At 56.6% G+C, this 24,524-nt stretch overlaps 12 protein-coding genes across 12 annotated transcripts; 9 read left to right on the forward strand and 3 right to left on the reverse strand.

Moving 5' to 3' along the window:
• Nucleotides 1-33: 33 nt before the first annotated feature.
• BDY17DRAFT_327725 (NAD binding domain of 6-phosphogluconate dehydrogenase-domain-containing protein) lies at nt 34-1,137 on the reverse strand (the record flags this gene model as incomplete). The annotated part of the gene is made up of 4 exons (XM_033737723.1): nt 34-81; nt 131-622; nt 680-1,056; nt 1,113-1,137. The coding sequence occupies 4 exons, from the start codon at nt 1,135-1,137 to the stop codon at nt 34-36; spliced, it is 942 nt and encodes a 313-aa protein (XP_033586360.1).
• Nucleotides 1,138-1,579: 442 nt separating this feature from the next.
• On the forward strand, nt 1,580-2,754 carry BDY17DRAFT_313529 (Alpha/Beta hydrolase protein; the record flags this gene model as incomplete). Its single annotated transcript, XM_033735718.1, has 2 exons — nt 1,580-1,663; nt 1,714-2,754. 2 exons carry the CDS (start codon nt 1,580-1,582, stop codon nt 2,752-2,754), a joined length of 1,125 nt encoding a protein of 374 aa, XP_033586361.1.
• Nucleotides 2,755-2,815: 61 nt separating this feature from the next.
• Nucleotides 2,816-5,396, reverse strand: BDY17DRAFT_327727 (uncharacterized protein; the record flags this gene model as incomplete). Its single annotated transcript, XM_033737724.1, has 2 exons — nt 2,816-5,251; nt 5,316-5,396. 2 exons carry the CDS (start codon nt 5,394-5,396, stop codon nt 2,816-2,818), a joined length of 2,517 nt encoding a protein of 838 aa, XP_033586362.1.
• A 486-nt stretch (nt 5,397-5,882) lies between these two features.
• Nucleotides 5,883-7,564, forward strand: BDY17DRAFT_45770 (uncharacterized protein). Its single transcript, XM_033738406.1, has 2 exons — nt 5,883-7,456; nt 7,524-7,564. Exon 1 carries the CDS (start codon nt 5,973-5,975, stop codon nt 7,158-7,160), a length of 1,188 nt encoding a protein of 395 aa, XP_033586363.1. The 5' UTR covers nt 5,883-5,972; the 3' UTR covers nt 7,161-7,456; nt 7,524-7,564.
• On the forward strand, nt 7,402-8,101 carry BDY17DRAFT_319028 (acetyltransferase; the record flags this gene model as incomplete). The annotated part of the gene is made up of 3 exons (XM_033736241.1): nt 7,402-7,456; nt 7,524-8,031; nt 8,065-8,101. 3 exons carry the CDS (start codon nt 7,402-7,404, stop codon nt 8,099-8,101), a joined length of 600 nt encoding a protein of 199 aa, XP_033586364.1.
• Nucleotides 8,102-8,367: 266 nt separating this feature from the next.
• On the forward strand, nt 8,368-11,130 carry BDY17DRAFT_304660 (Spc98 family-domain-containing protein). The gene has a single exon (XM_033734754.1). It carries the CDS (start codon nt 8,389-8,391, stop codon nt 11,050-11,052), a length of 2,664 nt encoding a protein of 887 aa, XP_033586365.1. The 5' UTR covers nt 8,368-8,388; the 3' UTR covers nt 11,053-11,130.
• On the forward strand, nt 11,120-14,385 carry BDY17DRAFT_304661 (Pleckstrin homology domain-containing protein). Its single transcript, XM_033734755.1, has one exon. It carries the CDS (start codon nt 11,381-11,383, stop codon nt 14,255-14,257), a length of 2,877 nt encoding a protein of 958 aa, XP_033586366.1. The 5' UTR covers nt 11,120-11,380; the 3' UTR covers nt 14,258-14,385.
• Nucleotides 14,386-14,600: 215 nt separating this feature from the next.
• On the forward strand, nt 14,601-15,067 carry BDY17DRAFT_313534 (uncharacterized protein; the record flags this gene model as incomplete). Its single annotated transcript, XM_033735719.1, has 3 exons — nt 14,601-14,678; nt 14,736-14,854; nt 14,911-15,067. The coding sequence occupies 3 exons, from the start codon at nt 14,601-14,603 to the stop codon at nt 15,065-15,067; spliced, it is 354 nt and encodes a 117-aa protein (XP_033586367.1).
• Nucleotides 15,068-15,722: 655 nt separating this feature from the next.
• On the forward strand, nt 15,723-18,302 carry BDY17DRAFT_45799 (transmembrane amino acid transporter protein-domain-containing protein). Its single transcript, XM_033738407.1, has 7 exons — nt 15,723-16,192; nt 16,275-16,663; nt 16,718-16,833; nt 16,899-17,092; nt 17,146-17,222; nt 17,294-17,845; nt 17,913-18,302. Exons 1-7 carry the CDS (start codon nt 15,818-15,820, stop codon nt 17,971-17,973), a joined length of 1,764 nt encoding a protein of 587 aa, XP_033586368.1. The 5' UTR covers nt 15,723-15,817; the 3' UTR covers nt 17,974-18,302.
• Nucleotides 18,303-18,631: 329 nt separating this feature from the next.
• Nucleotides 18,632-20,689, forward strand: BDY17DRAFT_327733 (putative major facilitator superfamily transporter; the record flags this gene model as incomplete). Its single annotated transcript, XM_033737725.1, has 7 exons — nt 18,632-18,797; nt 18,856-18,891; nt 18,943-19,036; nt 19,090-19,614; nt 19,671-19,850; nt 19,905-20,619; nt 20,678-20,689. The coding sequence occupies 7 exons, from the start codon at nt 18,632-18,634 to the stop codon at nt 20,687-20,689; spliced, it is 1,728 nt and encodes a 575-aa protein (XP_033586369.1).
• Nucleotides 20,690-21,107: 418 nt separating this feature from the next.
• BDY17DRAFT_228706 (ribosomal protein L1/ribosomal biogenesis protein) lies at nt 21,108-22,040 on the forward strand (the record flags this gene model as incomplete). Its single annotated transcript, XM_033730177.1, has 1 exon — nt 21,108-22,040. A coding segment is annotated over one exon (933 nt), but the record flags the coding sequence as incomplete, so codon positions are not given.
• A 330-nt stretch (nt 22,041-22,370) lies between these two features.
• On the reverse strand, nt 22,371-24,440 carry BDY17DRAFT_330686 (major facilitator superfamily domain-containing protein; the record flags this gene model as incomplete). Its single annotated transcript, XM_033737880.1, has 4 exons — nt 24,152-24,440; nt 23,015-24,095; nt 22,679-22,957; nt 22,371-22,621 (listed from the first exon to the last, which is right to left on the reverse strand). Exons 1-4 carry the CDS (start codon nt 24,287-24,289, stop codon nt 22,371-22,373), a joined length of 1,749 nt encoding a protein of 582 aa, XP_033586371.1. The 5' UTR covers nt 24,290-24,440.
• Between the last annotated feature and the right edge of the window lie 84 nt (nt 24,441-24,524).

The raw sequence follows: 24,524 nt of genomic DNA on the forward strand, positions 1-24,524 counted from the left end.
TTGTGACGTTGATATGCTCGAAAGTCTGCGACATTACTCTTCTTCCGTAATGTGCAGGTATATGGACGTAAAGTCTTTGCCCTGCACCGAGTTAGCTGAATACCAATCTCAGTTTTCTGTCGGCACGTACCTCAAGCTTTGGATTCTTAGCAGCGGCCTTGTATTGTTCTATCGCGACGTTGCCCATTCGAGGCACAACGTTGTGCTTCTTCGCCGCATCGACTCCCAGCCCCAAATCCTTGACTATCATCTCATGTCGGAACGTGGCTTTGTATCCATTGCTGCTAGGAGCGTTGGGGAGAATGTCAGGCACGGGATTCAAGTTGTCGGCCATCCACGATGAACCTGAGGAGGCGTGGATGACTTTGGCGAGGATCTCTTTGTCGACGCCCGCGCGGATGCCGAACGCCATGGCCTCGGACAGCGCAAGTAGATTGGTGCCTGACAGGTAGTTGTTGCTGATCTTCGCGGCGAGACCGTTGCCTAGTTGGCCGCAGAGGAAGAGCTTTTCTTTCGCTCCCATCATCGCGACGATTTCAAGGATGAGTTCGGCCTTGGGATCTTCGGGCGGACAGCCGATCATGAATGCGAGTTTGCCGGCTGCTGCACCGCTGACGCCCCCCTGGGATGGTCATCAGCATTGCCGCTGATTGAGATATTGCTCAGAGACGAGACTTACAGACACTGGCGAATCGACATATCGTCCGAGGCCGGCATCCATGATGGCCTTGCCAACTTCTCGCGTGGTATCGACGTCAATCGTGCTAGATTCGAGGATAAGTCGACTATCGTTCTTCGGCGCAGCGACGACGCCATTTGCCTCATCTAAGTAGACTTGTCGAACGTGTTGGCTGGCGGGCACGATGGAGATCAGGATGTTCGATTTGGAGGCGGCGTCTTTGGCGGATGCGACAATCTCCACGGGCCCGTACTCGGAGGACTCCGCGACGAAACGCTCGCACGCGGCGGCGTTGATGTCGTTGATGAACATCTTTGCCGTTGGGGAGAGTTTCTTGCGGACATTGAGAGCCATGCCATAGCCCATTTGTCCCAGGCCTGCCTTTGTTAGCTTGTTCGACACTCGGTTGAACTGATGGGTGGAGCAGCCGCACCGATGAAGGAAATATCGTTCTCCATGTTTCAGATTGACGAGTTGAACAGATGATCACGAGGTCTGTCGAAAAGATGTTGAAGTACTCTTCAAGGCAACGAAGGACGAGTACTAGATGGACGGTGACGGCAACGGCGACGGGGTGATGGCACAGCCGAGGGGAAGTGCGGGCAGATCTGCAGCCGCGCATCATCTCTCGACATGGACATTCCGCCTCGATGCAACACGGTGCTCCGATCTTGTCATGTCGTTGGGAATCCTACTAGGCACCGATATCCCCATACTGTGCAATGTGCGATAGTGTCAGAAGACGTCCGCAATGTCTGGTTGTTGTTGTTGTTTCATGTCTGGCCATCCATTTTCCGCAAGTGTAAAGCTGACTGTCGGCGGATTCGACGGATGTAAGCACACTGTTTGCCCTTAGAGAAGTGACTCTCACCATCTTATTACACCCCTCATTCGTCGAATATGGACGCGACCATCAACCTCGACGACTACGACACGCCGGAGAAAGTGGCCAAGCTGGGCGACATCGACCCGGCGTTCGCAAAGGTAGACCTCCTTATCAAGAGCACGGATTCTAGCACTCATCCATTACAAAGGCACTCCAGGCAAAACCACCGCTGCCTCTCGATCTCAGCGATGTCCCGACTTTACGCAAAACCGTTACTTGGCTGGAGGAGGAGATAGCGAAGCGACTCCCGCCCTTACCTCCCACCGTCAAGCAGACGAACATCACCATCCCCCTCCGAGACGGCGCATCGATGGACTCCATCCTCGTCTACCCGACCGAGACCGCTCCCACTCCCGGCAATGGCTGTCCAATTGTTGTGCTCTGGCATGGCGGCGGGTGCACCATCGGCTCTCCATTGCAAGTCATGCCTCGAGCCCGCGGTCTCGCAAGTCTCCTCTCCTGTGCAGTCTTGTGTCCCGATTATCGTCTGGCCCCAGAGCATCCCTTTCCCACCGGCGTTCTCGACGCATGGGACAGCGTATTGTTCGCTTCCAAGGGAGAGAACTTCCACGCGCTCGGTCTCAACATCGACCACGGCAAAGGCTTCATAATCGGAGGACTCTCCGCAGGCGGCAACTTTGCTGGCGTGCTGGCTCAAAAGGCTCTCGAGGAGGGATTGACTCCGCCCTTGACCGGCCAGTATCTAGGCTGGCCGTCATACTTCGTCGACCCTGCGAACGTGCCGGAAAAGTATCGACACTTATGGTTTGCATACGAGCAGAATGCAAATGACCCAACGCAAACATGGCAACACGTCTTGCACTTCCTCCTCAAGTCGACACGCATCGACAAGGACAGCACGCTCTACAGTCCGATGAATCCGCTTACCGACGGCGTGCAAAAGCACGTCGGACTACCCAAAGCCTTCGTGCAGGCCTCGGGTATGGACTCGTTGCGAGATGATGCGCTGGTATACAGTAGAGTCCTTCGGGACGCCGGCGTCGATTCTTGGATCCAGTGCTACCCAGGCCTGCCTCATGTATCGGAGATATTCTACGCGGAGCTGACAGTATCGAAACAGCAAGCAGGCGATACAGCAAGAGGATTTGCGTGGATGTTAGGGCGTCGGAAGGGCGAATGGGACGAGGAGAGGGCGGATGAGCTGATGAGTATTCCTGTATTCAGCTAGGAAGTGACAAAGAGCAGTTGCAATAGGACTTGCAGTTCGAGCAACGTTGTATTCCTCCCCATCAACCCTCTACGCCCACCATTGCCGCCCCAGGTCGACTTACCGCGTGGTCCACTCGTCTAAGAAAATCCCGCACTTTGCCCACTTCCTGCTCCCCAAGACCCCCCTTCTCACTCTCAACAGCAGCGACAAGACTCGGCAAACTCTCCTCCACCTTCTCCTCTTCCACACCAGTACACAGACTAATGACTTTGCGATACATGGTCTCCACCTCGGTCGAGCGGCTCTTGAGCTCATCGGCCTGTCTTTGCAGTTGAGAGTTTTGCTGCATATACGCATCGACCAGCGCGCGAAGCGTCGGTGGCGGAGGAAGAGAGGAGGAGATGAACTGCCGCTGCAAGGCATTTGGGGAACCGTTGCCTTGCTCAAAGGACAGAATCTCTTGACTGCTCTCGTCCAGCCAATTGGGCTCGACTTCATTCTTGGAGGGTGCGAGGGGTTGGGATCTCGCCTGCGCCTGGCTACGTCGTCGCTTTTCCGCCACGTTGCGTCGAAGGTTCGCAATCCTCGCTTGTTTCTCCGCCCTTTCCCGGACTCGCTCCTTCAAAGCGTCCACGTGGTCGATGTCCTGCTTTTGCAGCGCGCTGAGTTCCTGGATCTGTGCATTGAGGCTGTCAATCTGTTCCGTTCGCAATCGTAGCGTATCTTTGTGCGAAGACACGGACTGCGTCAGCATTGTCGTCATGGAAGAGATGACTTCCTGACTCAGATCTTCAACTCGATTGCCTTCCTTGACCGGTTCCGCCACTGCTTCACCATCCACAACAGGCTCTTGCGAGGGAAGGGGATACGTAGTTGGGAAAGTGTTGTGCTGACTCGACGGCAAGCCGTTTGTGTAGGATTGGTCGTCTGCGTGTACGCCAAAGTCAATCGCGCTGACACCCTTGTAGTTTGGAAGAGAAGGATCGGCATGGATTTCCATCAGCTGTTGAATGATGCTGCGATTACCCACTCGGGCGACCAAGTTGAGCGCAGTATTCCCGGCCTTGTCTCGCGCGTTTACAATGTGTGAGAGGAACCTGAGCAATGTCACGGGGCCTTTGTTGGACGGCTGCCCCGCTCCTCGCGCATCGGAATGTTGCGAGCTCGATGCAGTTTCGCCGTTGATGCGAATGTTGGCAGCAAGACTTTCAGCAGCGCCCGTGTGTGTTCCCGTCCGCACGAGGAACTCCAAGAGCGCTTCGAGGTAGTATTTGCTGCTTGGCGCTCGTCCTTTGATACCCGAAGAGACAGCGATGTGATGCAGGATTGTTCGCCCTTGGATGTCCCGTATCTCGATCAGCGGGCCGAGGAGGTCCAGCATTTCCGGGAAGCACGAGTGTTCCCAGCAGTTGTTGACCAGAACGGCAGAAATCAGGGGAGATTGTCCAGCAGCATTGCCACGATAAATGTTTGCACCTTTCTTGATGAGCAGTTTCAGCAAAGACACTTTGGCCAGCGTGGCCGCCCAGTGGAGCGCGTTATTCGCACTAGCGTCGAGGGGGAGGTTGAGATCCTCGCCCGACAGCTGAGACAAGGCTGGGTGATTCGTGTAGTCGGTTCGCCCAGCCTCAGCAAACAAATCGAGAATCAAACTCATCTTGTCCTGTTGCTCGTCGGTCGAAGGGTTGGGCAGCGGCGCATGGGTGACGGGCTCCCCATTACCGTTTGTGACATCCATTGGTGTGGAAGCGTCATACGTGAAACTCTCGTTTGGCTCGGTCGGCGTGGCTGAGCGCATGGAAGCATCCAAGGGCAGTCCGGGGGGCCCCATGCCGCCATCTTGACTATCCGGCCGCAACCTTTTTCGAGGCGGCTCCCCGTTCGACTGAGTCCCATAGCCAGACTCATACTTTTCGCCGAAGCTTGAGTCGGAGACAAAGCTCTGTTGGCTGCCTCCGGGGTAAGCGCCATCCTGTTGTGATGGTCGACGCAGGGTGCCTGGCCGTGGCGCCGGTGAGTTCAGTCGCGCAGCCTTGTTCATGGCAGCCAGGGCGACCGAGGTGGTAGGAGAGATGTTGGAGAAGAAGGTGCCATTCACGGCTGGGCCATTGGACCGGGCAGCCTCGGGGCCGTTTGTGTAGAAGCGCTTGCGGTTGGCAGCCATGGCCTGTTCTTTCGTGGGCGTGTTCTGCTGAGCCGCGCCGCCGCCCGAGCCGTCGGCAGAGACATCGTAGTCGAGGAGGGGACGGAGGATGTCTTCTACACCGTACTGTCGGCAGAACTCCCGACCTCGCTTGTAGGAAATCCACGTCCCTTGATACTTGCCGTAGCCGCCCTGCACTTTCTCATGTTCCCCGTTGAGTATCTCCTTTTCCAGCACTTTTGTGCGCTTGCCCTTGTCCACTCCCGCGACCTTGAGGATCTGAGTCGCGTTGAGCCAGCCGTCGGAGCGGCGGCGCATGCAAGCTACACCGTGGATCTCCATTTCATAGACCGACACGCCGGAATAGACGGCCTGGCGGGGTGAGGTGTTAGTTTTGTCTGGTCTTCGAAGCGGTCGAGATGGGGCATGAACTCACGGTATAAATCTGCGGGCGACCCTCGAAGCTGCGCGACGGAGCAGCATAGTTATCGCCGAAGCTGCGAGAATAGCCTGGCATGGGGTACGGCTGAGGCTGAGGCTGAGGTTGAGAATGGGGGTGAGGATGAGCGAGGGGGAAGGAAGGTTGGCTGTGTGATTCGGCGAAACTCATGTTGTCGGGACGTATGAAGGAGGGCAAACCGTGAGGCGGAGTCGAGGGGCGGTGGGAATGAGGGGAGGGAGCATGTGCGGCGCTGATTGCTGCTGCGGGGTCGCGGTCGTCGGGACGCTGTCGAGACCTCTCCGGCGATCGGAATGCGGGATGTGGGAGGGGATTGAGGGAGAGGCGAGCGCGAAGAGAGACAAGAGGGTGCTAGCACTGCATTTCGGGCATCTGCTGGACGATGGCGGGCGTGGGAGGGACGGGAGTCGCACGGGACGTGAGGTAATGTAATTTGACCAGGAACGCGTCGCGTAAAGTGCCTTCGGGTGGGAAGGCGCCGCATGGCCCGAGCGTTCGCTTATTCATGCCGACGTCTGTGGAGATTGGGCATGGAGCTCATATGTGCGAACACTACAATTCACCAGCTCGCTATCCACACCGCACGGCACGACATGACTTGTGACCGGTGAGCTAGATCGATGATGCCCGGACATGCGCAAATGGACTTGGACGACGCCGAAATCCGCCGCTCTCGGTAGACTCCCGCACGCACAATCCTTCCCATGTCGCTACACTAGCCTTGCTCTCTGTTCCGGCATTCGCAGCAGGAATGCCTCGACGACAGGGGCCTCGTCGCCCGTTGAGAATGCCGAGTTGATGCTCTCTCATGAGGACGACGCCAGACGACTGCGCTCGCGTCACCTCTTTCGTGCCATCCTCCGCGAGTGTACCTATCTCCCCGACTCCGTCGCTCGTCAATGGGCCCAACAACACGCCCTCGAGCGCTTTCGCACGTACGACTTCAAGTCTTGGGAGCATCGAAATGATGTTGACTTCGGCCTGAGACTGCGAGCTAAAGAGAAGGAGGCGAGAAGCTGGGTGGCATACCTGAAGCGAGCGAACGAGGGGGAGAGGAAGTGCCTGATGCGAGTACTGTTCATGGCGTATGGACGGATTGGGAAACGAAGGCATGAGTTGATGCTGCCCCTGCTGGCCAAAGCCGCAGAGGACGAGAGTGGCGCCGTCGACACCGACTGGTCGGATATCGAAAAAGCTCCGGCTCCGGACGTCCACCCAGCCCCAGAGAATGCAAACAAGCCATCCGTCCCGCGCATTTCGGACATGCTGCAGATTGAGCCGCCTCTCACGCCTCCCCTGCGCGCTTTGTTGCAGTCACAAATCCGCGCATCACCTCCAGCGTTATCGAGGTCCAATCCACGCCGGGTGACTGGGAGCATAGCCGCGCTCAATGCATGGCTCCGACCGATGCCGCAAAAGCGCGTAGAGAATATGCGCAAGAAGCATTACGCCGAGCTTTTGAATCGCATACTCCCTCCATTGCCCACCGAGGAATGGCAGCACTTACGGGATCTCGCGACTGGTCGCATTGAAAGTAAACGTCCGCGACAACGGCGAAGTAAGTCTTCCGAGCACGTGGATCGCAATCACTCACTCGAGGCGATTGTCTCGTTTGGCAAGGCTCCGATGAAGTTGTTGGAGACGCACAACGGACATGCCATCACGCCCCGATACATGCGCCGGTTGTATGCCCAGGTGTTCAGCCAATGTCCTTTGCTGGATTGGGATGTGGCATCGTCATCTTGGCGGGTGACCTGGGGCGAAGAAGCTCTGCGTGGAGGTGTAAGCAGCCCAGTCTCGCCTCAACGAACATCGCCGTAATCAACCAGGACTCTTTCGTTCTATGAATCGAGGTTGCACCTCGTTTCGCTCGGCTCGCCCCGCGACCAACGTGGACTTTGCTGCGCAGATCGCGGCTGCTGCCTTTTACGCGAGGTCGGCGCTCCTGCATCCACTCAAAATCCGGGGAAGGACGATCCAAACAGTCACACCATCACCTCCTCCAACCATCTTCCTACAACACACCTTCGCCGTACGCCACTCTCAACATCCTACTTCCAGCATGTCTCATCTACCTGATCCGTCGCAGCCTACCATCAAGCAAGCCTCAGACACTGGTATGCGAACTCCTCACGTTGCAGCTGCATGATGGGTGGCCCCAATCCACTAATTCTTCCCCGCCAGACGTGCCCGTCATACTGTCGATGATCCGCGAGCTGGCTAGCTACGAAAACGCCCTAGACAAGGTCGAAGCCACCGAAGAATCCCTGCGCCGCACCCTCACGTTCGGCTTCTCCCTTGGCCACACCAACTCCACCGGCTACGCACGCACCCTCATCCTCCGACTCCCCAACAAACCCGAGCTCACCCGGTTCCCTGATGACGAGCCGGGAAAGGTGGTGGGCATGGCACTGTACTTCAACAATTACAGCACCTGGCGCTCGAAGCCTGGCGTGTACCTCGAAGACTTGTTCGTGCGGCCAGAATATCGCAAGCGTGGCTACGGCAAGATGCTGCTTCAAGAGCTGGCGAGGGAGGTGCTCAAGATGGACGGGGGAAGATTGGAGTGGAGCTGTCTGAAGTGGAACGAGCCGAGTCTACAATTCTACCGCAGCCTGGGCGCCACCGAGATGGTGGATTGGGTGCAGCTGCGGATGGAAGGAGATGCGCTGGAGAAATTGGCGCTGGGAATGTGCAAGGCGATTCAGACCGGACAGCGGAACAGGATGACAGGCCAGGTGCAACAAGCCAATGGGCAGTAGGAGGCCTTGTGGGCCTGGACGTGGTGAGGGAGGGGAGGGTCTGGCCCTTGGCGTGGATCCCGACCTAGTCGCAGTATCCTATAGAGGCGTCTTCAGTTGAGCATGACATGCGTATGAAAATGATCAATACAGAATTCATCTCGCAACGTGGAAGTGGTTGAAGACGCAGCTGTCAACTGTTTTGTCAATCGAGCGCTGTGCCACGACTTTCGCCCGCGTCCTCTCGCTTATTTAGCAACTTCGCGTGAACGCGTCCTCAGCAAGGCGTGCAGGAAAGCAGTCGGGCAATGGACGACGATGTTCTTCACAGAGCCTGCCCGTCCGTCCTGGACTCTCTATGGCACCATACAGGTCTCTTTACGCCATCAGAAGACCCGTCGCTCTTCCAGTCCCTCGAATTCGATCTGCCCGAGCTGAAATCCCCCACTGGCAAGGACTTGCAACCCGATCTCAGCATTCCCGATCTCTTCACTCCACACGGCGCGGAACAAACTCGTCTTGAAGGCTTTGACGATGACTCCGCTTCTCTTGGCTCTGTCCTCACCGTCCCGGACACCGCTATCGGCGCTCAAGGACCTGACGTGTGGGCTTTCGATTTCGATTTCGACCAACTGGAGACTGCGAGTGGGTGGCATAGCTGGGAAAGCTTTCAAGGACGCACCGAGACCACATCGGAGAGGCCGTGCTTTCTGGCAGAAGCTGGGCCACAGTCCTTTAACGCAGCATTAGCTCGCAGCGGACTGCACGGGGCTGTAACCAGTGTCTTGCCGCAAGACGTCTTGTTACGTGCGCTTTCCCATCTTGTTGTAGGAAGAGGCTCGACCATCTTTCATTGGAACGACGCGAATCAGCTCTTCGAGCAAAGCCTAGGCGACGTCCCCGGTTCTGGCTACAGCCTGGAGTGCTACAACAACTTCACGGCGGACATGATGGCTTGCGGCACGACCTTTCGTAAGCTACGGACCTACAGCTCCAAGGTGGCTAATCGCACCACATGTACGGCTGTTGTTGCTCTCCGTGACTCTGTTGCTACCATCCTGGACGGGCTCGAAAGGTACATCGCCACCGGTGTTCGAAATGTGGTCTCCATGTTGCAATTTCAGGGGCTGGTTGAACGACCAAGTCGATTGCTAGGCATGCTGGATCAATTCGTGGTATTCGTCGCGGATCACACCACTGACGAGGAAATCATCTCGACTCTCTCAGATGAAGTCACGCAGGCCTTGTCTATCGACAACACGTTTGCTGAGATTGTCCAGGTCTTGCTGGCCCGAGTCAGCGGCCCGTGGCTGGAGCGCTTGCATGCCGAAGTATCCATGCGTCCTGCTTTTGTATGCGATGGTCATTCGACAGGTTCGGCAGAGGAGAATGGCCTACCCGGCTCGGATGCCTTGCCACCATTCATCTCTGCCGAAGATCGCCGGCTCATTTCCAACACCAAGGCCACCTTACAAATCCTTCGATCAAAATCGTCCGACGGAGCCGTGTCGGTGGCCGGTTTTGGTGAATCACGTACCCTACAAGTTGCAGAGCCAGCCCTCCCCGCCATCCTTGTGGACAACGCACATTCTGCGCACATTATTCAAGACGGCGGCAGCAGCGGCAGCGAATTCCTGTCATGGTCAGATAGCGAGCTGCAGGGTGCCTACTTTGCTGCCACGGGACAGCAAATGTCTCAGCCGGTGAAGCTTGGTCGTAGAGAATCGTTGGAGTTCACGGCCGTTTCCATTCTGGAGGAGCACGATGCGAAGATTGAACCCCCGCCCTCCCTGCGGTGGTCCGTCGGAGAGCCCATCGACCTGTTGCGAGACGTGAGACCGCATCTTCGTGCACACGCACTCCACACCGATCGGATACTGTTCCAGTTGCTGTTCAACGAAATGGGCTTAGTGTCCCACTTGGATTCGATTCGACAGTATTTCCTTTTTGGCAACGGCGATTTTGCTTCCCGCATGTCGACAACTCTATTCTGCGAGAACATCCAATCCGCGCAGCGACAGCGAGGATCTGTACCAAATGGACAAGCTATGGGATTGAGACTGGGCACCCAAGAAGGTCAACGCTGGCCACCGACAAGCTCCGAAGTGCAGCTGAGTCTCACGGACATCCTGTCGGACACCTTTCGCCCTCAGAGTCAAGGTCAGGAACCACCTGGCGGGCTCAGCTTCTCCATCCGCGAAATGTCGGAGAATGAGATTGAGAAGGTCACTGACCCGCAATCGATTCATGCCTTGGACTTTCTCAAATTGCAGTACACTTCTCCCGGGCCGCTGAGCGCAATACTCACCCCTTCCGCCATGTCAGCTTACGATGAAGCGTTTCGTCTGCTGATCAAGCTCTTGCGGCTGACGCATGTGACGACGAGGCTCAAAGAGAGTATCTGCATGCGGAAAGGCATAGGCCAGACGGCTGACTCGGGTCTTTATCTGCGCAGACAGTTTGTGAGCGAGGCGCATCACTGCATTTTGGTGTTGTCATCGCACTTTCTCGAGTCCGCGATCGAAGAGCCATGCAGCAAGCTGATGACATCGATGGCTGACGCTGAGCGAGCGGCCAGCGGGATGGGTAGTGAGGGTGTCGTCGAAGCCAGAGAGCCGGTGGGAGTGGAACAGCTAAGTCGAGTCCACCATATGTGTGTCGATACGATCCGGTCCAGGCTGTTCCTTCGACGAAAGCAAGCCAAAATCTATGAAGGACTGTGCAATGTCATGACTTCTATCCTCAAAGGTGCTGCTTTGCTGGATGACGAGCACAGTACTGGGCTGCAGGAAAGCTTTGACGTGTTTCGGAGGAGCGTCAAGGGTCTACTCAGTGTGTTGCGACAGTCTGTCGAACATTCACGAAAAGCCATCAGTGGCGATACGAGCGCAGAAGAGGACCTGGATGTGACGAAGTTTCTACTCGCCAGGCTGAACTGGAATGGGTTTTATGGCGATGGCGATGAATCATGACGGACAAGGCTTATGTAACGAATAAAGTCAGGCAGCGCGCAATTCGTCTTCCAGTGTACCTAATTTACTGTGCTTGCCTTGCGACTGCGATATTCTTGTCGAGAGCGTCTGTACAAGTAATCGCGATGGTGCAAGGCTGCTCCTGGCGAGAACCGGTTGCGCGGGCGTTACGAGAAGACGTCATCTGTTGACGACCATCTCGACGCCGAAACCTTCATCTCGACACTTTCTCTACACACGCCTCGACCAAAAACCCCGACCTTGCGCTTGCTTCTTGACTTGTGAGAGCGGCAACATCTCTTCGTCGCCTCATGGACATCACACTGCGATGAGTCGCCTACCCGCAGATTCGTACACCGCGCGGCGGCTAGAACACGCAACCCCCGAACACCTCCACTACACCACCCGCCGAACATTCATCGGACCCATTCCCGAAGGATGGCTCAGCCACCACCGTAAACATTGGTACCGCCACCATGTCTCCTCCTCACACAGCCGTGCGCCCAGATCCATCTCCACCGCTGCACACCCCATCTCCACCGCAACGTCGGAGCTGCAACAGTCGCAGGCAGCCGCGCACGGGGCAGAAGAAGTTGGCACACCGCGGCCTTCGAGCCAGAGCGCAGACACTCGGGCACGTCCTGATGTTGGGGGCTCCGCTAGTAGCACTACCAGTCTTCTTCACAGTCAGCGCGGGAGAGAGCAGGGCGGCACATATGGCACGGCCTCTGCATCGCAGCAGGATGGCACGGCAAGAGACGTTGAGCGCACCACGACCAACACTAGCAATGGCCATCTCGACAGAGTTGTCAGTAAGCTTGCACTGCCCAAAGTGCGGTTCAATGAAGCCACGAAATTCCAGATGCGAAGTCGTGCGCAACGGCTGGCTGAACGAGGCGGCTTTCGCAGCAGCAAGGCCAAACCGGGCGAACTGCTGAAGATGGACAAGATGTTGATGCGGATTGACGTCACTCAGCAGTCCATCAAAGACGGCTTCGATGAACGCGTCAGTCAAGGCATCCTCACGAAGCCACTCGACAAGTGGCGCGAGTTCATGGTCGTCTGCCGAAAGCACGATGAAGGTGCCCTCCTACAGTTCTACCAGACTCGTGTCATCGCCACCACCGCCGACAAAACCAAGAAGAGGCCCAAGTCGGAGATTGTCCTCCGTCGTGGTGAAGCAAGGGCGAACATGTACTCCAGCTTGGACAAAACATTGTGCCTGTGGAAGGTTGATCGCGGTCGGACGTACATCTACTTCCTACGCCCGCAGTCTGGTGTCTCTTCAGTCGACTGGTTCACCTTTCTCCACTCCGTCCTTGGTTATAGCCGAACGCAGACGCTGCAGGTCAATGTCCCGCAATTGAGCGTAAGCTTGCGACTGGATAACCCGTTCACCACCCCGGAAACTTCCCAGCTGCTGGCCGAGGCCGCCGAAGGAAATGATGACGCTCTTGCAAAAGCCATTACGGATGAAGGTGGAGTCGCCGGTGCCATTGTTTCTCGATGTGTCGAAATGCTCAAGGAGTCTCCCGAATGGGCCGAGGTGCTGAAATCATGGGTCAAGTACGATCGTCTGGGCCTGGCCTGGAAGCGGTATGATAGACTGGAGTGGATATATGGTGCAGCCGAGCAACGCATGTATGGCACGGTGGCTATGCAAGCTACGCACGACCTTGAACTGCGGCCGAAAGATCACTACCCGGTCGACGTGAAAACCAAGCAGGGCGAGACCGTAGAGGAGCCTCCAGCGATCGAAGGCTTTCTGATCCGCCTTACCTCTCAAAAGGGCCTGGAACGTCGACGGATGGGGAAGACCATGTACAAACAGCTCTACTTTGCCTCGCAGAATCAGTACTTGATATTCACGCGCCCTGCCAGGGCCATACCGCCGCCGCCGCCGAAGACGCCCAGTCAAAACAACGGGAACATTCCGTCGGCCCAGCAGATCTTGAAGGAAACGCCGCTCACTCATGACATCAACCCATATCCTCTTGAGGGACAACAGATATCCTGGCTGAGCAGAGACGGGACGGACAACGTTGAAGAGCAGCAGGTCCGTGATGCAGAAGCGGAGAGGGAGGCCAATCGAAATCTCCAAATCCTGCTGGCCTGCGACGGCTTTATCGATATGTGTGATGTTAAGAGTGTCCGCACATTTCACAGAGGTGCAATACCGGCCGACGAGGCGCTTGACAACGGTTCCGACGTCGACTTTCATGCATCTCCGCCAAATCGCCGCGGTGGCGGCGAAGACGGCCAAGCTTCCGAAGTGGACGACGATCGGATGTTTGAGCTACTCATGAAGAATGGCTTGCTCATCCGACTCCAAGCATACAGCAAGGAGGCGCGAGTGGAATGGATGAAACGCCTGCAGCCGCTGGTGCGGTATTGGCAATTCCGCGCCAGTCAAGACTCCGACCTCTTCAAGTCGGTCCGGCAGCAGAATCTCGACGCTCTGCAAATCGATGAGCGCGCGGAAGCCCAGATCGGCAGTTTTGCGTACAAGTGGGAAGTCAGCCAGTCTTACGCGAGCCCGATTCTTTACAACATGTGCGGGATCGCATCTTGCAGATCGATTCACGTCTCTGGCGTCCTGTTCCGAAAACCAAGACATCACTCCACCTTCACTCGCTGTCATGTCATCCTCTCGCATGGACACATGCTTATCTTTCAAGACACACTCCGCAAGCATACGGGCAAGAAGCTCGTGCACAGCCATCTCGAGCGACTGGGCTCGGTGGATCTACGAGGCTGCTACTTGTACTCCGGCCTACTCACCGAGAATAACCTCCTCTATCAAAACCAAACCTTTGACAACAACATGCCAGGACACCACGCATTGCCGAGGATATATCTGGAAGACGCGTGGACGAGCAGCGACGAGGATGCCATGACGACGTTTGTCATCTGGCACGCGAAGAGCAAGTCATGGTTTCGGTCTTCGCAATCGGTGGATGATGTGCGGGCTTCCGAGCGCATGAACTCCATCAACAGTCGTGGCGAGGTGGATGACGGGCGAACTGGCAGGACCAAGACGAGATTGACTCGGGTGAGCCAGCTCGGGACGACGGGGCGAAGTGTGGTGTTTAAGGCGAGAAGTCGTGCCGAGCGAGATCATTGGGTGCTTGCGATCCAAGTGGAGATTGAGCGGTTGGCGGCGCAGAATGAGGAGGTGAGGTTGGTGGATGCTGGAGGGCAATGAGTATTGTTGGAGTTGTTTCATGCATCATATACCCCATCTATACAATTGCGTTGCGGCCTCTTCTTTCGAGCTGGCCAGATCACATGCATCGCGGGTGACTATTCACCACTTGGCCCAAATCTGAAACTCCCTCAAAGTGTGAGGCTCGCCGAAGGTTTTGCCCATTTCTTTGCTTTTCTTCCGACTTGGTGTTCTCGGCGTGTCTCAAGCTCAGCTTCCCCTCCTTTGGTCCGTCGGGGCATGTGGGGCGGAGTGAGTATTTAATGCGAGGCAGACCACGCACTTGATAGCAGAGATCATAGAAATATAGAGAGGATAGGGCATTCCTTCATCGACCGGCACCATGTCTTCCGTACTGCAGAACCCCGAAGAGACGCACATCTTCGCCATTCTTTACCCTGCCCCCGGCAAATTGCAAAGGGTGAGTTCGCTGCCGGAGATTGACGAGCTGTATCTCGGATGACCAACACTTGACCAGCTCAAAGAGTTGATGGCGGACCACATCAACGCCACGCACAAGAATGAGGATTACACCCCGCGGTACCTGATGACCGAGCAACTCGACACGGACGAGCCGGCGTTGCACATGTTTGAGACGTAAGTGCGGTGTCTCCGTGACTGGCCGCGGAGTGCTGACCGTGCTGTATGTCCAGATACACCAGTAGAGACGGTGCGGACAAGCATACGAAGACGGAGAACTTCAAGGCGCTCATGGAGGCGGCGGAGAAGGAGAAGGTCATGGGCAAAGCGCCGTACTTGGTCTTTACCAAGACCGTGGGAGGCTACGACTGGGATCGGAAGAAGTTGTAGATGGCAGCGTGTATGACAGCGGTATCTATTTATGGGAGATGTAGTCAAGATCCATAGAATCATTGTCACCACAGCAGACGCACTGCTCGCCACGTACCCACGCCGACAGGGTGCTTAGTCCTTGGCACTTGGTATTCGCGGGGACGAGCCCCGTAAAACAAGCATGGCATTGGCGGTGACTTGGTCCTGCAAACAAGCATTAATGCCGGACGTCACACTGGGCGCTGCCAGCCTCGCGAAACTCGTCCCAGGAAGCGTCGGTGCATTCGATGGCGCGCCGGCTGTGGTGACCAAGCGGTGACACACACTCAGTCAGCAGTTCTGGGGAGGGTGTCACATGACTCGGGTCTTTGCCAAATGCCATTACCATCCAGCGGCCGTTGTTGTCAGATCTCGTCTCATTGCTTCGAGGCGCGTGTCGCGACACTCCAATTGCCCACCTGTGCTGCATCCTGATCATCATGCAGCGCAGAAAGGCGTGAGATGCGAATCTGATGGCTGCAGAAGCGACCAATGGAGAGCTGAAAGGGTCTCGGCAGGCCGCTTCCATGTGTTCTAGCGCGGCGTGGGGTGCAGGGACCCCGTTACATCGCCGGGAGGAGGCGGCTTATCGTTGCACCCGCGGCGCATCTGCACGCATCCTTCATCAGCGAGGGTCTGCACACCACCCCCTCTCTTATCCCTTCCTCTTCTCTCCCTGAACTTCGCACCATCTCGACACTGCCGCACGTCACAGTCTTACACGTCGACATGGCCGAATTCGAAAGCGACGCGAAGCCGGCCTTGCACGGTCCCGGATCCTCGGGCAGCGACGACGATATCGCGGCGCGCAGCACGGCCATCAAGCCCCAGCAGCGTAGACTCTACGACAAGGATGTCTCGTTCGAAGAGTACAACTACTGGGCCGAGAAGACGCGTGAGGCGGAGAAGTCGGTGCCTGCGCCGCGCACGCAATGGCTCGCTCTGATGAAGGGTAAGAGAAAGCCGCACGACGCCGGCGAAGATGGCACGCCAATCACCATGAATCTGGCCAAGGAGGAGAATCGCATGCTCATCTCCGACGAGGAGTGGGTCAATGCCAGCCGCGCCTATCGCCAGGCCGGTTGGGGCGCATGCTTCTATCTGGTAAGCAGCTCGCTCGCTCCGCTTCATCCCTCCCTCGCTCACCGCCATGATCACCCGTGTGCGCGCTACTAATACCCACCAGATCACCACCGATATCCTTGGCCCATTTGCTACCCCCTACGCCATTGGGTCACTCGGGTATGGCCCCGGTATTGGTCTCTTCACCGCCTTTGGCCTTACCGCCGGGTACTCGGGCTACCTCCTGTGGCACGTCTTTCTGGGCGTCGACTCCGATCAGTTCCCCGCGCGAAACTATGGCGATCTCGGCTTCCGCACTTGGGGGACCCCGATGCGCCACCTTATCAACTTCATCCAGGCCTTGGCTTTGCTCCTCCTCTTGGGACAGGTGACGATCTTGTTCGGCGCCAACATCTACGAGCTGTCGAAAACGCAGCTCTGCTACATCGTTTGTCCTCTAATCTTTGTCCTCATCGGCTTCTTCTTGACGCAGATCCGTACCCTGAAGAATCTGTAGGTATCCCAAGCAAACATCCTTGACTTGTGGAGTTGCGCTAACCTGTGCAGGGGAATCTTTGCCACTCTGGCCATTTGGCTCAACCTGTTGGTCATCTTCATCACCATGGGAGTCATTGCACACTCGGCGCCCGATTATGCCGTAGCCGGTGGATCTTCCGTGGGAGGTGCGTCTTTCCCACGCCTGTCCAGCACGTGCCGATTCGAACGCAAGCTGACACCGATCTCGCAGAGGGTATTGGTGATATTCCGTCCATCACGCCCAAGAACGGCATCTACCCGGCTCTCGTGCACTCTGCCGGAATTCCCACCAAAGAACTCTTCGGAGCCATCAACGGTCTCCTTTCTGGCGTGCTCGCATACGCCGGTGCCCAGCTTTTCATCGAGTTTATGGCGGAGATGAGACGTCCCCGAGACTTCCTGAAGGTCGGTGCAGATCCGCGCTAGGATGATGTGGAGTTTCTGCTGACGGACAACAGGCAATGTGGAGCGCGCAAATCTTCATCTACATCGTCTACATTGTCTATGGATGCTTCGTCTATTACTATCAAGGGCAGTATGTTGAACTCAATGCCGTCGAGGCGCTTCCGCGCACTATACGACTCCGGGCTGACCCGCAATTGATAGGTACACGTACAACCCCAGCTTCCAGGCCGTTTCCAACTATGCCTGGCAAAGCGTGGGCAACGTGCTCACCCTGCTCGCGGGTCTGATTGCTGCTGCGCTGTACGGCAACATCGGAATCAAGGTGTTCTACAACAACATCTGCTGTGACCTGCTCAACGCCCCGCTCATCACGAGCCGCAGGGGCAAGTTCGCATACGCAGCCATTGTGCCAGTGTGGTGGAGCATTGCTTTTGTCATCGCCGCCGCCATTCCCGCGTACGCCGCGTTTGTCGGCGTCATCTCCGCCTCTTGCCTGCTCAACATGACCTACACCATTCCCCCATTCTTGGCCTTGGGCTACGACATCCAGAAGAACGCCATGCGGCCGTTGGAAGGCGACGGGTTCAACCCGGTGACCGGAGAGGTGGTTCGACACGGCACTCCGATGCAGCGCTATATCCGCGGCTTTACCAGCGGCGGGCCTATCCGTGTCGCCCAGAACGTCTGGCACGTCCTGTACTTCCTATGCTCTCTGGGGATGTGTGGTCTCGGCATGTGGGCCAGTATTGAAGCGTAAGTGCTGTGCCAAGGCGCTCCAAGCGGATCCAAGCTTTGCTAACCTTTTGGTGCGTTTCATCAGGATGATCTTTGCGTTCCAACAGCCGCAGGACACGTCCTTCTCTTGCAAAGCCCCAATATGATTTCCTTCAAGGTGTACCCCAGACGGATTGCGCGGGCGGCCTCGGCCTGGTATGGGGAAGCGGGTCAAGGATGGAATCTGGGGAGCGCAAAGTTTGGGGACGCGTGATTGAGGGAGAAGTTTGAGTTCATTCGGCTGCGAGAAGAATGAGTGTTCGGTTAGATGCTGATGCCTCGTAATTTCAGTCCGCTAGCCACTCTTCCGTTTCCTCCGCCAACCACGCCGGTTGTTCGCTTGTAACTGAACGCGGCTGCTTGGCAGCTCGAAGACTCGCGCTCAGATTCGTTCGTGTAGCCGGATCCAATAACGAGCACGGCCCGCGCCCCTCCGTGATCGAGGCTACTCTCGCAATCGAGGCTACCGGGGGAGATCTGCAGAGCATCAGCAGTCTTCTGGTTAGCGCGCACGGAAAGAAACTCCGCGCCCGCAAATCAAAAACAAGCGCACGGTCCAAGCTGGCCGAATCTGGGGTTGGGCCCAGCGCTCCCCGCAGCCTGAGGGCACATGGTCAACAGGCTGGCGCGCATGGTTCCCACGCAGGATCATCGCGCATCGCATCATATAGCCTGTTTGGCCGGGTCCGTTGGTTCAATAAGATTGCTCATCACTCCCCCCCACGAGCATCGTGTCTGCTTTCCCCTTGACCTCCCAACTCCAACATGGCTACCACGCAGGATAAACCCGCCATGGTGCATGAAAGCGACAGCGCCGCCAGCGACCCCGAGAAGTTGCACGCGGGTCACGACGATGGGCGTTATGAGAACAAGGCCCTCGCTAACGACCCGACGGAAGGTCATTATGACATCCCTTGGACATTCACCAGAGGTTCGTCGAGCATGAGAGCGGTGTTTTTGTGCTGCCGCTAACATCGCATGAACCACAGTGGTCGCAGTCGGTTCGCTTTGCATCGTCTACGTCGGTATGTGCTCCAGACTCCTGTAACCCAACCGTGAGACTAATAGTCGTTCAGGCTCGCAATTGATTCTGTACTTTGCCGATCCCGCTCTGGCGTACATCGCCGCTGCCGTGGACACAAAGTATCCCAACTGGATTCTGACTACAAAGTCGGTGTCGTCCGTGGAGATTCCATGCAATCAGCGCTGACCGCTGTCCATAGTACCCTGGCCGTCGCTGCCATTGCTCCCTTCGTCGGTTACATTACCGATCTACTCGGGAGACGATGGGTGTGCATCGGTGGCACCGTCTGTCTGCTCGTCTCCAGTATCCTAATCGCCGCCTCCTACAACTTTGCGACCGTCATCGCGGGCATGGCCATTGGCGGTATTGGAGCAGGCATCTGCGAATTGACCGCGCTTGCTGGCGTTGCCGAGATCACTCCCGTGCGCTGGCGTGGGGCTTCCCTTGCACTCGTCACCTTCACCATCCTCCCATTCATGCCGTCGGTCATCTACGTGCTGGAGCTGGAGCAAGCCGGTAGCTGGAGGTGGTCCTTCCTGATTGTCGCGATTTGGAACTTGATTGGCTTCTTTGGCCTCATCTTCTGCTACAAGCCACCACCGAGGCACAACGCCGACGGCCTTACGAAGGGAGAGATTATCAAACGCATCGATTACGTGGGTACTTTGCTGTCCGTAGGCGGAGTGACCATCTTCTTGGTTGGTCTCCAGGCTGGTGGCTATGAGTAAGTCTTGCGTGCGAAGATGGGTCGTGGCTGTGTGACGTGCTGACGCTTTACAGATACCCCTGGACATCTGCAACGGTCCTTGCTCCGTTGATCATTGGCCTGGTCATGATCGTTGTCCTGTTCCCACTCTGGGAAGTCTACGGCACCAAGTACCCCATGGTTCCTTGGGCCATCTTCAAGGGCCAGCGAGTCGTTGCGCTCGCGTTTGTGATTGTTTTCATTGCCGGCATGAAGTGAGTCCTCCTGGTGTGCTGCTCTCATATATGATTGACGCTAATCCGGCGCAGCTTCTACTCCATCCTCTCCTTCTTCCCTCTCATGCTCGAATTCCAGTTCGCTCCTACGACCCTCATCACCGTCGGCATCCGCGCCCTCTCATACCCCTTTGCCATCCTGGGCGGTGCTTGCTTCGGAAGCTTGGCCATCTCGTACTCGCGTGGTCACGTGCGGGAGCTCTTCGTCATCAACGCGGCCATCATGTGCGCATTTGGAGGCGCGCTGGCGGCCACGTCGCCCAACACCCCGGGGCTTGCGCTGGCCATGGAGACTTTGGACAGCTTCGGCATTGGCGCGATCATTGTGCCATCCCTCACCCTCGCCCTCTACGCTTGTCCCGATGAATACATCGGTACGACTACAGCACTCTCTCTGACTTCCCGCTTCCTCGGCGGATCGGTTGGAGTGGGAATCTACTACAACGTGTTCAAGAGCAAACTCACCGCACATGCGCCCGAAATCGCGGTGGCAGCTGTGAAAGCCGGGCTCCCCGCCGCAGAGGCCGCATCGTTTGTGGAGGCCTTCCTCGTGAGTCCCATCGCGGCGGAGCAGATCAAGGGCGTGACGGCCACAGTGTTGGGAGCGGCCACGGCGGCGCAGGCGGAAGTGTACGCGGAAGCCTTGAAGTGGGTGTGGATCACTACGATTCCCTTCTCCGCCGTCGCCGTCCTGTGCTGCTTGGCTCTGCCCAACATCAAGCGCTTCATGAGCGGCCGTATCGCTGTGGTGAGTATCTCAATTTTTCGACGGGTGCTCGATGATAGTAATGCTAACAATCACGCAGGACATTCACTGAGGTATGGTTTTGGGCAAGAAGGGTGGAATTGGGGAGACTGCTGTTGTTGTGAGGTTGGTAGCGGTAATACCTGTGGTACTCAATGTCGTGTGTGTCGTTCTAATTGTCCATGGCTGCTCATTCTCCCTCCAACATCGTGAGTGCTCTATGCCCTCTGCTGAATTGAAGCTTACTCTGTGAGCAATCTGGCGCGAGGAGCGGTGGCCGTGGGCTGGCAAGGGCGGGTGAGGCGTTGTGGGTGTGTGGTGGGACTCCCCGCCACGACTTTTGACCGTCGGCATCCAATCTCTCATCCTCCGATCTCTTCTCCATGAAATTTGGAGATTTTTCTCTGAACTGCAACAACCACCCGCAACCCATTCACCGCCATACAATGCCTGCCTCCAAGGCCGTGACGAAGCCCAGTGCGGTCGACAGTGTCGATCCAGCACAGACGCTTCGCGCTGCCAATGCGCTCCTGCAAAAAATCCAGAGCGACCAGGCTGCGCGAGCCGCTTCCTCTTTCAAAGCCGATCTGTTGGCCGATGCAGACGACGATGTCAACGCCAGCAGCCAGCCCGTGTGGCTCGTCTTGTCCACCAAGAAACACATTGTCGACAAGAAGCGGCTGAAAGCCGGCAAGATCCTCCTCCCCCACGCCCTCCTCGACCCCTCCACCTCCGCCTTGCGCATTTGCCTGATCACCGCCGACCCTCAGCGCGCCTACAAAGACCTCGTCGCAGATCCCTCTTTCCCTCTGGACTTGTCGAAGAACATTTCCCGAGTAATCGGATTGTCGAAGCTCAAAGCAAAGTACAAGTCCTACGAGTCTCGCCGCCAACTCTATCGCGAACACGACGTCTTCTTCGCCGACGACCGAGTCATCACCTATCTGCCTCAACTCCTCGGCAAGGTCTTTTACCAGACTGGGAGCAAGCGTCCCGTGCCCGTTTCGATGCAAGGCCGGAGACAAGATGTGGACGAGCAAGGGAACAAACGACAGAAGCTGTCCGAGGGCGGCACGAAAGCGGTCAGATCTGCGGCCAAACCAGCCGAAGTGGCAAGCGAAATCCAGCGCACCCTCTCCTGCGCGCTCGTGCATCTTGCACCGTCTACAACCACCGCCGTCAAGGTCGGTCATTCGCTCATGTCACCACAAGAAGTTCAGGAGAATATTGAAGCTGCCACGAAAGCTCTCGTTGAGGTGTATGTTCCGCAAAAGTGGCGGAATGTGCGTTCGATCCACATCAAAGGCCCAGACACCGCAGCACTTCCCATTTGGATGGCTGAGGAATTGTGGGAGGACGAGCAGGATGTGCTGGAAGAACCACCTGCCGAGCGGGCGTCAAAGAAGGATAAGAAGAGGAAGCGAGGCGTGTTGGGTGCCAGTGAGGCGGAGGTCAACGAAGTTCCAGGTGCAGACGGAAAGATGCGACTCTTGCAGAAACCCGCGGTCGAAGAGAAGGCGGCGAAGAAGCGCAACGTGGAGGGACGAGACGAGGAAGCTGCCAAGGCTACTGAACGGGAAGAACGAGCGGCGAGGAAGGCGGCTCTCAAGAAGCAAAAGGTGGCTGTGAGAAATGGCGTTCACGCTGTCTCTGCCGTAACATAAGATGACGCTGACGATGTCTCATAAATACAATCCCGAGTCCATCTCCATGCCCTTCCATATATGCGTCACGATCGTCTTATCTAGAATCATTCACATCTTTCGAGCTTCGAACTGTCGAGAGGCATAGTAGCGATATGTCTTTGCAGTCCTCACGCGGAACGCTTTGCCTCGCCAAATGAAGACGGCCGCAAACGACAGAATCAGCGTACCAACGGCACCCATGATATTGAAGACATTCCCAACGCCAACTGACGCCAGCCAAGGCGCGAGGGCGAAGACGAAGATGGTGGATAGGGTGTTTCGTACCGTGGTCACGGCTGTGAGGGTGTCGCCGATGATTTCTGGGTGGTGTCAGCAGATATCGCACGGGAGCGGAATGCGCTTGGCCGAAGGCTTACCATTGTATGCGTCGAGCATATATGTCAAAGAAATCGCTTGCACAGGAGCGGCGCCGAAGCCGAACATGCCAAAGGCGACGACAACCTGCGCCCAATGCCATCCGTTTTGGAGGGCGTATCCAAACCACCATGCACCACCAAGCATAAAAGGACAGAAGGGGAGGAAGACCCAGAAGCGGAATTCGGGTTCATAGACGCCGTCGTTTGCTTTGGCGAGACGTATGGCGACGTAGTCGCTGACTGGCCCGCTCACCAGCGATCCGATCGTGCTTCCGATGACTACGGGGGAGGTTAGTATCCTGCACTTGGGGGATGGGTAAGGAAGGGGATACACACATGGCCCAAGACTCATCAATCCAATATCAGAGGCGGAGAAGTTGTATGGAGGATCCAGCAAGATGGTGTTTTGAGAGGCGGTCATGACGGTGCTCCAAGCCTGATTGACACCGTAGACCAATGCGCAAAAGGTGACTCCAGGAATGGTGACGAGGATCATAAAGGGTTGATAGGAATGGCGGAAGAACTGCGACCAAGTGCCTGGCGATGTGGTGGTAAAGGCAAGCTTCTGGCGATACGTCTTCCTCGGGATTGTTGGATCGATATGAATCTCACCAAGCTTGGTAGCGGCCTGCGATGCGAGGGGAGATCCGACGTCTCCCGACTCCGTTTTGGCTGCTGATTCGTTTACTCGCGACTTTTCATGCTTCTCAGATCCATAGCCACCAGCAATGTCGTCTAACGGCGTCTCGGCCGTGATGCTGCCCTGCCGATCGGCAAGAGTCTCGACGTGGGAATACTTGGTCTCCTCGAAGCCAAAGAAGAACATGATGGCTTGCAATCCGAAGAATATGGTGAACCACCACCACACCCAACGCCAGCCTTGATCTACAGTCTGTAAAGGGTCATTAGTCTTTGGTGACAACACGGGGCGGACATGCTTGACACCCACCACAAAACCAGCGGCAACGATTGCCAGATACATCCCGACATTCAACACCCAGATGTATATTGCGTTCATCTTGCCACGCTGATGCACAAAGAAGACATCCGCAATCGTCATCTGGACCAGCACTTCGGCCAAAGCTCCCAGCCAGCACTGCGTCGCATTCACTCCCCACCAGTCGGCGGCATTCTCCGTTTTGGCAGCCCAGATGGAGATTGCGAATTGGCCAACGCTGGATACTAGGTAGACGGGCCTGGCTCCGAACTTGAGGGCAAACGGGATGAGCATCGGAGCACCAAGCGCCAGGGTTGCACATCCGATGGCATAGGTGTTTGTGAGAGTCGCATCGCTGAAGTGAAGCTGTTCAGCCAGCGGGCCCCAAGTTGGAGAGGTGGCGTTGACGAATGCGTAGACCATCATGGCGTAGAAGCTGGAGAGGCCGTAATTCAGTGCTTTGCTCCATTTCGACCAGTTCTACACCATTCTCGGGTTAGCATAGGTGCGTGGTGTGAAATGTCTGGTGGGCAAACCAATGGGTCGTTGGGGCTGCTCGTGGGCCGGGGTTGGAGGATGATGTCGGCATTGTCGTTGTTACCGCCCAAGAGCGTGGCGAGTCGCACGGTTCCCGGCGGCCATTCACGATCGGTGAAGTCGTTGTCTTGATTCATAGCGTCAGCGATTTAGGGGGCACACTTCAATGAAAGCAAGAGAAGGAATCAGACTCGGAACATGCAAAATGGAAAAACTGATAGGACATGGTCAATACGTACCTGCACCCCGCGTAGAGCCTCTCCGAGTATCGGACAAGTCCTATCGGTGACTGGCGGGCGGCAAGAGATCGACATGCGGAGGATTCCCTGCTTATCGCAATTGCATCTCAAATTGGGAAGGCCATGCGCTGTC

Source organism: Neohortaea acidophila (assembly GCF_010093505.1).
Source record: "Neohortaea acidophila strain CBS 113389 unplaced genomic scaffold BDY17scaffold_11, whole genome shotgun sequence".
Taxonomy (NCBI): Eukaryota; Fungi; Ascomycota; class Dothideomycetes; order Mycosphaerellales; family Teratosphaeriaceae; genus Neohortaea; species Neohortaea acidophila.